The sequence below is a fragment of the Phyllobates terribilis genome, unplaced genomic scaffold (genome assembly GCF_046119375.1).
Source record: "Phyllobates terribilis strain yellow unplaced genomic scaffold, ASM4611937v1 Scaffold_2__4_contigs__length_985480577, whole genome shotgun sequence".
NCBI lineage: Eukaryota > Metazoa > Chordata > Amphibia > Anura > Dendrobatidae > Phyllobates > Phyllobates terribilis.
This window is the reverse complement of record NW_027362762.1, coordinates 746,851,879-746,864,089: the sequence shown is the minus strand read 5'-3', so window position 1 is coordinate 746,864,089 and position 12,211 is coordinate 746,851,879. Positions and strand designations below refer to the sequence as shown.

General features: G+C 38.5%; 1 protein-coding gene across 1 annotated transcript in view; it reads left to right on the top strand.

Moving 5' to 3' along the window:
• LOC141227681 (amine oxidase [flavin-containing] B-like) overlaps positions 1-7,638 on the top strand; it is a 91,448-nt gene extending 83,810 nt beyond the window's left edge. Inside the window, exon 15 of the mRNA XM_073667247.1 lies at positions 2,783-7,638. Coding sequence (XP_073523348.1) covers positions 2,783-2,938 — 156 coding nt within the window. The 3' untranslated portion in view covers positions 2,939-7,638. The remainder of the gene's footprint in view (positions 1-2,782) is intronic.
• Positions 7,639-12,211: the final 4,573 nt, after the last annotated feature.

The following is a 12,211-nucleotide window of genomic DNA, read 5'->3' as shown; positions in this document are numbered from 1 at the left end:
TACAGTATTAATGTTTATGTCCCCTTTTGTGCCCCCCAAATGATAGAAAAAATCCCTTTGTGCCTAAAAATAGTAGTAATGTCTGTCTATGTAGCCAAACACAGCAGTAATGCCCCCCACCCAGGTACGCATACAGTAGTAACATACACCTACTTTTCAACATACAGTAATAGCATTCACCTTTTATTATCCGTTACAGTTGTAACGCCTCCAATTATGGACCTTTAAGGTCGACACCCCGGAGTGTCACCATATGCTAATCTAGACAAATGCTTCCAACACAATTAGAATCATTTAGGCAGTGTAGGGATAAAATTTACAAATATATATTTACCCCACTATTTTAATAATAATAAAAGTTAAGTTTTAGGGCTTGCTAGTAAGGTTTTTTTTGGGGTGTTTCCCCATTTTGTCTGAATAATATATACATATATCCCTCCAAAGCACATAATGTGGTCCCCTATTATCGATTTTGGTGTAGATACAATGTTTTGATCGCCTGTTATTGCATTTCATTGCAATGTTGCGGCGACCAGAAAAAATAAATTCTAGCGTTCAGATCTTTTTTATCATTACTCCGTTTACCGATTGGATTAATTGTTTTTATATTTTGATAGATCGGACATATCTGACCGCAGCGATACCAAATATGTGTATTTTTTTATTGTGTTATTTTGAATGGGGCAAAAGGGGGTGATTTGAACCTTTATATATTTTTTTATATTTTTTAAAACATTTTTTTCTACTTTTTACTTGCTTCAATAGTTCCCTTAGGAGACTCGAAGCTGCGATCATCCGATCACTTGTGCTACACATAGCAGGGCTTCAGACCCTTTTAAAATAAAGACTCTACGAAGTATATTATGTATTTGGAAAACAAAAAAAATCAAGTTTTTCCTTTTAGCGTGAATGTAATGTCAGTTCTAATAATTTTGCCATTATCTAGTGATAATTACCATTAAAAAATTCATTCCAAATAGCAAGGTACATTCTTACTTTTACTATAGGCTAAGTTCAGCAAGATACAGTAGCTAAAACATAAAATGGAGTTAGCAGATTTGCCAATCTGGGTTATCCACTGTTCAAGGTGTGACATCGTCTTTAGCAGATATTAATATATGCTTTAAAATGCATCCATCCGGAAGTTCTTGATTCAATTGCCATTTTGATTTGATAAAGGAAATTCTCACCTGATTTAGCCTTTCTGTTCTTAATGGGTGCGTTCTGTATGTATCTTATGACTATTATATTGTATAATGCGATACTGAGAATATTTTTCAATGGTGATTATCAATGTATGGTACACACCACTGTGCATCATTTTGCTCAGCCTCTTTTTATCTATACCATGCTGTCCACTGATCGGATTGCACGTACAACGTTACTGGTTACTCATTTAACTTTTTAATGCCGGCTTTTGGTTACAATTTTGGTTAACAATTCCATTAATTCCTATCAATAAAAAATTATTCTGTCAGGACACTTATCATCCTAAATTTTCTTTCACTCAATAGTGATAAATACTATATAGATGACCGTACAAATAAAAACATGAAAGGTAATGCATATGCATATTAGTTTACAATATTTTATGAGAGAAAAAAGTATATTATGTGAAATATTTTGTCCTCTAAAATCACTGCTATTGCAAAATTATCATATGATGGGAAATTCCTTATTTATATTTATGGTTTGGTTGCCAAATAAATCAAATGAACATTTACATCATGAATAAATCTGAAATAGCTCTAATTAGTAAATTACACTGTTTTTGTCTAAGAAGGTAATCGGTATAGTACATTTAAATGGCTGCCGTGTCCTTACACTCATGGAAATCTGCCCTAGAATGTTAATAGGTACCTGTGAGCATGTCGAATATAAAGCTCTGCCTTCTCCCTTCATGTGTAGGAAGATATACTTCTAGTGGATATTCTGATCTAATACTGATGATACTAGGAGTGCTGTGGTAAGAAGAGGCTGCTCACACTACTGACCACTATGTATGTCTGATCTATAATACTGGAGCTACCACAAGTGCAGAGATAAGAAGAGGCTGCTCCCACTGCTGCCTACACTTTCTATCTGATCTAATATTGGAACTACCAAGAGAGTAGAGGTGAGAATAGGCTGCTCACACTGCCGTCCATACTGTCTTTCTGATCTAATACTGGAGTTACCAGGGGTGCCGTGGTAAGAACAGGCGACTTACACTGCTGTGCCTTTTGTCTTTTTGATCTAATACTGGAGATACCAGGGATGCTGAGGGTAAGAAGAGGCTGCTCACACTGCTGTCCACTCTGTCTTCTTGAATGTTGAGTGGCATATTTAAGTTGGAGACAGCTGAACAGTATGCGTTATAGGTAGAGTAGAGCTGCCTACTGCACATGCTCATAGGCACCTGTTAATTATAAGACAGGTTTCTTTTGGTGTAACAAGATGGAGGTCATTTTTATGTACTATAGCGATTTACCTTCTAGACAAAATAAGTGTGATTTGCTAATTAATGATATTTATATTAGTTTTACAATAATATTTTATATGTGTATTTGAACCATTTAATCTTTACAGTTGAGCTGGATTCTGTTTTTTCTATTTTTTATAAGAAAAAATTTCACTGGAAAAGGATCTGGAACTTTTTTTTTAAAGATTAATTTTTCTAATTCTGAAAAAAAGCAACATAATATAAAAAGTGGTGTGAACCGAGCTTAATGTGAAAATCAATAATATTTTATGAAGATCTATTGTTGCCTTGTCATCTAACATTGTGATCCTTTCCTTTTAGGATGTTCCTGCTCTACCTTTTCATAGATCATTCTTGGAAAGAAATCTGCCATCACCTCAAGGATTATTTAGGTTCATAGGCTGCTCTGTGTTCATTGCTTCAGCAGCTGCTCTTGGGCTCTTTGCACACAAGAAAGGGCTTATTCCTCGTGGTTAATCAGTTCATAACACCGGTCTCGTTACCCCGCATGATGACAATCTGCTCATAATGTTGTGTCATTTGGTATTCTGATTATCCCTATTGTCTTTATGTTAACTAGCCAAAAGCCACACAACACCTCAATCTGAGAGTTGATTAACATTGATTGTGAAACTGATATTGTAGGAAAATGTGCTAGGTAATATTCATAACATTTTTTAATCTTGACACATTCTGTAACCATGATACTTTGACACTTTGCCTCAGGTTAGTATACTAATATCAGAAACTCTATACACTATGCAGATTAATAAATACACTCAGGATTGACAAGGGAATTGTATTCTTCACATAAATATTCAGTTCCTGACCCTCCAAACCGAAACTGGTAGGAATGTTATAAAAAAGGAGTCTTTGTACTAGTAATGCTTTGGCACATTCAATATCATAGTCTTTCAGTGTAGCATGGTTTATTACCAGCCTGAGGACTGTGACAAGCAAGGATTATATTAAAGGATCTCGGCAGTGATGAGCGAGGATTTTATTAAAGGAGCTTGTCGGGTAAAACTGATACAATATATTATGCAATTATAAGTTAGTCGTGGAATGACATTTTGATTCTCTGAGGAACTTTGAATTACTTGTCTTTCACCACTTTCTTAGGTTCCTCTAATGAAATATATTAATTGCTATTACCTTGTGCCCCCACTATAGGATAAGTACATCTACACTTCTATCACATACCCTTACTATCTGGATTATACCATTCCTAATTTGAAGCTAAAAGAGATATTACCCATGTACCTTTTTTTGTCTGAGGAAGTTCTCACAAACTATAGACCGCCTATGGAGCAGCGCCTCTATATTTTCAGCTTCTTTTGTTTTCTTTCACAGGGCCCGTGATGTGAAGGGAAGGGGGGGAATATGGTAATTTAGCGCCGAGGTGGCTATTTAGGGGAATAGTAAGTAGATAGGAGGGGTTTGCTTGGTGTCGCCCAGATGCCAAGCCTCTGGAAAACAGACTTTATAAAACCAGATTTCTCTGCAATCATACCTCTGCTATGGGCCATACAGGTAAGTAATCTATACTCTGTATGCCCATAGTAGAGGTCTGATATCGCCCAGGGGGGTGACACATTCCCTTTAAGTTTGGGTCGGAAGAAGCACCTCCAGAACAGGCATTGTGGTCTGTATACTGACCTTGAAATATACTCTTCTGAACCCAACCTTACTGTAGATAACTTTTACAACAGTCATGTATACATTCCACAAGAGCTAAGCCTTCTCTTAATGTGTTATTATATCATGAACTACAGTATTCATTTGCAATAGTTGTGAGTGCCTGACAACTGTATAAAAATCTTGCACATGGCAGTATAAATTTAACACAATTTGCTAATTATATCTCCACAAAAAAAGAGAGAAAGGTAGACAGAGAGCGCACCAATCTTAGTGTAGTATATAGCGGTAATATGAATATTTAAAGTGGTCTTTTGCACTCACCTTTATTTGGTCTTTCAATTCAGCTTACTGATCTCTAAGGATCACAAAGAAAGGGAATTTCTCCTTTCAGTTGGTTTGCTGCATACACCTGGTGGCTATTCGATAGCCCTGCTCGGGTTATCATAGGAAAGAGATTTTGACAATAATGTTCATCCAGGCCAAATGCGCTCCCAAGAAGCCAGTGAATACTGTGGGTATATATTTTCCAAACAATCTTTATCTCTCAAGTAAATACAACGCTTTTCGACAAGATTATGTCTTCCTCAGGTATATTCTCAGAAATTTTTAAAAATTGTGGCATTGTTTTTTTTTCTAATTTTCTTATTACATGCCTGTCCTGTATGTGATCCAGTGTTTTGCACAACAGTTTTGACACCCCAAAGTTGTTTTCCTTTTTACGGGATTCTGACAGGTAGGAGTAGAATACACTCTCAACCTTGAAATTGCAACACCTGGAAGGAAAAGTTGTGGAATTATAAAAATCGCAGGATCAATATATATATTAATGATATGTAAATGATGAAAAAATGGAAACAACATTTTCAAATCATCTCGAGTTATGTAGTATTGAGTATGAGTGACATGCAGAAACACATGCACCTTGGCATTCTATCAGTGGGGTTATTCATGGTTGACTTTGGAATGTTCTGCCATGTTGAATGCATCTGGATGCACAAATCATCAAAATCCTCTGCTGGCAGCTCCATTGGAAAGTTCTGATCAGTTATGTCCCAGATATGCTTGATGGGAGACAAGTCCCGAGACGTTTTCAGGTCATGGTAGCATATTTAGGCCACTCAGACTGCCCACAGTAGCATGAGCAAAATGCAGCTTGGTGTTGTCATGATCAAAAACATTTTCTAGGACACTTTGGAGCAAAGGCCCAACAACTGGTTCCAAGACCAAATCAATGTAATGCAGAACTGTTAATGTACATAGAATGAAGACTACAGGGGTTCTGATTCCTTACATTATGCCACCCTATGTCATAATCCCTGGAGTAAGACTGGTGTGACATTCGATCATGAATACCTCTTAGTAACCTTATGCCACCGCTCTGAAAGGCTAACATGGTGCAAAACAAGACAGCAGTGAAGACTGGCATGGATGTGTATCTTCTTGACAAGGAGTCCCGCTTTTGTCTTGTGCTCAATGATAGAGATTGGTATTGAGACCACATAGGCAATGCAATGAAGAGGTCTTCACAAGAGAATGTCACTGTCACACCAGTCCTACTCCCACGATTATGGTGTAGGATTGCATAATGTCCAGTAGCCAGAATCCTCCAGTCTTCATTCCAGGAACACTAATTGCTCATTGTTACATTGATTTGGTTGATGAACCAGTGGTACGGTCGTTTCTCCAAAATGTCCCATGAGCCGTTTTTTAACATGACAAGGCCAGGACGCATGTTGCTTGTGCTACCATTAGAACCTGTGTGGCATAAATGTACTGTCATGGCCTGCATCGTCCCCAAACTTATTTCCCATTCAGCCCATCTGGGACATCATTGGTCGGGAATTGCAAAATGAGCTACCAACAGCGGATCTTGATGATCTGTGTGCCCAAGTGTCAGGGTAGAAAACATTTTTTAGGTAACTTCATGGATAGCATTACAAGGCATATAAGTGCATATACAGTGGGGCAAAAAAGTATTTAGTCAGCCACCAATTGTGCAAGTTCTCCCACTTAAAAAGATGAGAGAGGCCTGTAACTGACATCATAGGTAGACCTCAACTATGAGAGACAAAATGAGAAAACAAATCCTGAAAATCACATTGTCTGATTTAGAAAGAAATTTCTTTCAAATTTTGGTGGAAAATAAGTATTTGGTCAATTACAAACAAGCAAGATTTCTGGCTCTCACAGACCTGTAACTTCTTCTTTAAAAGGATCCTCTGTCCTCCACTCATTACCTGTAGTACTGGCACCTGATTGAACTTGTTATCAGTATAAAAGACACCTGTCCGCAACCTCAAACAGTCACACTCCAAACTCCACTATGGTGAAGACCAAGGAGCTGTCGAAGGACACCAGAAACAAAATTGTAGCCCTGCACCAGGCTGGGAAGACTGAATCTGCAATAGGTAAACAGCTTGGTGTGAAGAAATCAACTGTGGGAGCAATAATTAGAAAATGAAATTTTCAATTTTTTTTTTTTTAAATAGCATGGTGCGCCTTATAATCCTTTTCACCTGGGGGGCAACGGTGATGGAGCAGGGGTCACACATACCGGAGAGGCTGGAGCCGGGCGATACTGCGGGCCCTGTCCTCAGAAGTCGGCGGTGAGCGTAGGTTGGCGGCGGTGGCGGGGCGATGCTGCGGGTCCCGGTGGTGGTGGGGCGATGCTGCAGGCCCCGGTGGTGGCAGGGCGATGCTGCAGCCCCGTCCTCAGAAGCTGGCAGTGAGGGGAGGAAAGGTTCCCTATCTCGTACATAGCGCTGTGCTTCGGTAAAATGGCCGCTGGAGCATGCGGGAACCTTTCCTCCACTCACCCCCGGCTTCTGATGACGGGGACGCAGCATCGCCCCGCCACCACCGGGGCCCGCAACATCGCCCCGCTACCGCCGCAGCCACCACCAAGCTCTCGGACCCCGAATCGACCGCTGCACCTCCCAGGTAAAATCGTAAGTTCGCATTATAAGACGCACACCCTTTTTACTCCCAAATTTGGGGGGGGGAAAGTGCGTCTTATAATCCGCAAAATACGGTATGTATAATTTACATTTCTCAGGCTATTAACCAGTTTATAAGATGAAAATTCATACATACAGTGCAGTATTATTTTACCACTTATGATTGACATAATACAGTGGTATAGGAATACTCTTTAAGAAATTGGTGTAAAGTTCCCTTTTTAACATGATTACTAGTTGTATCAATAATTTCTACAAAATTAGAATGTCTGAACTAGTTATTTTTTATGAGGTTGGAACACGTTTTTCTTGCTTTCTTGCCATTTCATATAGATTATATAGAACAAACCTGAAGTTTACTTGAAAATATTTCAAGATTTTATCCCTTACCACTAATAGTTGCTGCGTTTATGTATGTGTTTAATAGATATTTTAAATATAATAGAGATATAATTTTTTACTATATTAAATATATTGTGTTATAGTTTCACCTTGACAATCAATATAAATGTCACAGTATTATGATTACCTTCTAAAGAACAAATTAATTTCAATAAAAAAAGTATGTTATAATGTTAATTCATGAAGTATTGCCTCTTTTCTTTTCACAGTCATGTTTGTTTTCTTTGGTTGATAAAAGGCTTCAGACATTGCATTTTGGATTACTGGCATATCATCTGTATTGTTTGTCATTTCCTACAATTTGTGCTCTTTAGTGAATATATCATTTTTTTTTGTTTTTGTTTTTTTTATTTGTTATACCCCCATAAAATCATGGCCAAAAGTTTTGAGACTGGCACAATTTTTTTTTACAAAGTTTGCTGTATCTTACTATTTTACTCCACAGAAAAAACCTTGCAATCTCATCTCTGAAATGAAGGTGGGGGTACACAGGTACGTACGCTCTTCCAAATTTGGATCTGCCTCTAGCACATACCCACATACCAATTTTTTATTATAGTCCTTCTAATCATATCTGACATCAGACTATGTTCAAATGAGAAGATAAACCTATCCTCTACCTTCTACTCTTTTTGAATCAAGCAATTCTTTTCTATCCAATTTCACTACATTCCCAAAAGCTTTGGATGTTATATCTTCTGCCTACCCTCTTATCCATAACCGATCCATAAGATCTTGTGATTGTAATTAAAAATCACTATATTGACTACTTATTAATTTTAGGCACAAAAACTGGCTGTATGGGAGTAATTTTTTTATATGTAATGGTGGATTGCTTTTCCTGACCATATTATATGTACATATACAGCAAGTGAAATAAGTATTGAACGTGTCACCAATTTTCTAAGTAAATATATTTCTAAAGGTGTTATGGACATGAAATTCAGTAACAACCCATCCAACTCACACAGGCAAAGAAATCAAATCAGATGTGCATAAATTAAGTTATGTGTAATAATGAAAAAACACACAGGGAAAAAGTATTGAACACATGAAGAAAGAGAGGTGTAAAAGCCATGGAAAGTCATGACACCAGCTGAAATCTATCAGTAATTAGAAAGCAATCCTGCCACTTAGTGAATAATATTATCAGCTGGTTCAACTGGTAGCCTATAAAAAGGTGTCTTATTACCAAGGTGTCACACAAGAAACATCTCATGATGGGTAAAACCAATGAGCTGCCTCAATACCTTCGCAACCTTATTGTTGCAAAACATAATGATGTTACAGAAGAATTTCTAAACTACTGAAGGTTCCACGGCCATAGCAGCACCCATTGCCGATCCCATTCTTTGAGTAAACCATCTCTTTCCAACTTGAAAGTGTTATGTTCCAAAATAAAATTCAATGATTCACATATAAAATCAATGCAACTAATATTTTTCTCACTGCTTTCTAAGAACATACTTACTGCATCTATAACATCTTTATGGCAGATACAAGAGTATAAGCTCTACATCCTCTGAGGCTAAGGTGTAATTACCTACGTTCATGCCCTCACGATCTTTCAAGAGCTTTTTTGATGTACCTTAAATAAGATGGTACACAATCAAGGAGAGGTCTCAGAAACCAATCAAGGAATTGGAAAAAGGTTCAGTGACTGATCCATACCAAGCCGCAATAGTGTGGTCATGGGGATTCATCATTAACTGGTGTGGAATAAAATACCACTTTGGCTTACAGGGGATATCTGGAATCAATCTTTTAGCCATATCATGAGATATATTTTCTCCTCTGCACAAAAGAGACCTCAATTGATCTTTATAATGATTTGTTGGATCAAATTTTAAAACAGGAAAAGAATCAGTATTCATTAATTATTGTAATGCTTCTTTCTTATAATAATCCCTCATCATGACAACAATTTTACCCTTTTTGTCTGAAGGTTTTTTTATCAAATGTCTGTTTTTTTAGCTAGTTGATTGCTCTCCTTTCTTTATCTGTTAAATTGGATTCCCATGTTGAATATTACTGACTTTTTATGTCACGCATTACTGCTGATGTGAAATTAGCTAATGAGCTACCAGGTGTAACTGGAGGAAAGATTTTTGTCTGAGTGTCCCCCTAAAAGCAAGAGTATTCTTTAATATATTCATCTGATTTTTCATGCCAACCATTTAATAAATCAAATAAATCAATTAATGATGTCTGTTCCTCAGTAGTGAAATTTTTTACTATTAGAAAACCCCAAAGTACTGCTGGTACTTCGGCTGTTTGATTACCTTTGTAGCTCCTCCTCCTGATCTCTGGTCCTCCTTTTAGTTGCCTTGAGGAAAGGGGAGAGAAAGGATAGCCCCGAGGACAGGAGAGGGAAATGACAGCTCTGAGGAAAGGTGAAAGAAATGGCCGCCTGAGGAGAGGATAGAGAAATGACAACTCAGAGGAAATAAATGATAGCCATGAGGAGAGAAAGATGATAGCCCTGAGGAAAGCAGAGATAAATGACAGCCCTGAGAAGGGAGAGAAATGGCAGACCTGAGGAGAGGTGAGAAAAATGGCAGACCAGAGGAGAGGTGAGAAAGATGGCAGACCAGAGGAGAGGTGAGAAAGATGGCAGACCAGAGAAGAGGTGAGAAAGATGACAGATCTGAAGAGAGGGTAGAGAAATGACAGCCCTAAGGAGAGGAGAGAAATGACAGCGCTGACAAAGGGGGAAAATGAGAGCACTGAGGATAGGTAACAGAAATGCAGGCCTGAAGAAGGGTGAGCAAAATGACATCCATGAGGAGAGGGGAGGAAATCATAGCGCTGTGGAATGGAGAGAATAATGACAGTCCTGAGGAGAAGGGAGAGAAATGACAGTCCAGAAGAAAGGAGAGAAAAATTACATCCCTGAGGAGAAGGGGAAGAAATGACAGCCCAGAAGAAAGGGGAGAAAAATGACAGCCTCAAGAAAGGGGAGAGAAATGACAGCCATGAGGAAAGGGTAAGAGAAATGAGAGCCGTGAAAAAGGTAAGAGATAGTCCTGATGAGAGGGGAGAGAAATGACAGCCGTGAGGAGAGGGGAGAGAAATGACAGTCCTGAGGAGAGGGGAGACACATGACGGCACTGAGGAAAGGACAGAGAAATGACAGTCCTGAGGAGTAGGAAATGACAGCTCTGAGTAGAGATGAGCTAATTAATCCACGGAGGATCTTATTCGAGTTGAATTTCCTGAAAGCTGAGATTCCACACCAATTCAATCAATCTGCTATTCCAATCACGAGGATTGGCAAAAAAAATGCCCAGTGCCATTTCACACATGCCGTACACTCAGTGAGCAGCTAGTGCCGTCAAGAGAGGCAATGCAGGCTTTCCCATAATGCCCTGCAGTAATCTGATCACTTCATTGGTGTAGCACAAGCAATCACTGGGGCTATCACAGACAATTTAAAAAATAGCGGCTGGCCCACGAACATCATTTCATTGTTGTACTGTGTAGGGATAGGAATGCTCAGAGCACGCAGCACAGGGATAGAAAAAAAAGGCTTAATGTGATCTACCTACATTTTTTTGTCCCATACTATTTTGTAAAGACACGTAGATTTATTTCCCTTAATATTTAATATAAAAGGTCTCTTTATTTTTGGAGTACCTGTTTTAATTGTCTACTCTAGATACAGTACGCTCTACAACACACTGCTGTTGTTTCCATATGTTTATTACCACTCGTGTACTTATGTACAGGAACTTTGCAACCTAGCAATTTATGTTTCATTAAATTACTTTACATTTTGGTTTTGGTTGAAGTAATTTAAATATATTAAAAATAAGTATTCACCCCCTTGACTTTTTATCAGTTTATTTACATTCCAACCTGTCTTTAAATGTTTTTGTAATCCGATTTGTGTGTGATGCATCAGCACTAAATAGTCTAAATTGGTAAGGTGAAAAAAATATAGACAGAAATTTATGGGATCAAATGACTAAAAATTGGCATGTGCACATGTATTCACACCCCTTTTGCTATGAAGCCCCTAAAAATTTCTGATGCAAGCAATTAACTTCATAAGTCACATGCTTAGAGAAAGGAAGTCTATCTGTGTACAACCTCATCGTCATATGGTCTGTTAGTATATACACACCTTTTCTGAAAGGCCACCGAGGCTGGAACACCATTAAGCAAGAGGCACCACTAACCAAACAACACCATGAAGACGAAGCAGATCTCCAAACAAGTTTGGGACAAAGTCGTTGAGAACTACAAGTCAGGGTTGGGTTATAAAATAAATATCCCAATCTCTGATGATCCGCCCGAGCACCATCAAATCCATTATCATCAAAAGGAAAGAACATGGTACAATTACAAAACTGCCAAGGGAGGGCTTCCCACCAAAACTCTCAGCCTGGGAAAGGAGGGCATTAATCAGAGAGGCAACACAGAGACCAAAGATAACCCTGAAGGAGCTGCCGACTTCTCAAGCAGAAACTAAGAAGAGTGGGCAGAAAAAAACATTACACAAAAATTGTAAGACTCATTTTGAGTTTGCCAAAAGACATGTGGGAAACTCCCCAAATGTATGAGGAAGGTGCTGTGGTCAGATGAGACCAAAATTTTACTTTTTCGCCACCAAGGTAAATGCTATGTCTGGCACCAAACCAACACAGCTCATCACCCCAAGAGCACCATCCCTCAGTCAAATATGGTAGTGGCAGCATCATGAATGGTCCGAGTCGAGGGGAAGATGAATGGTGCAAAATACAGGGAT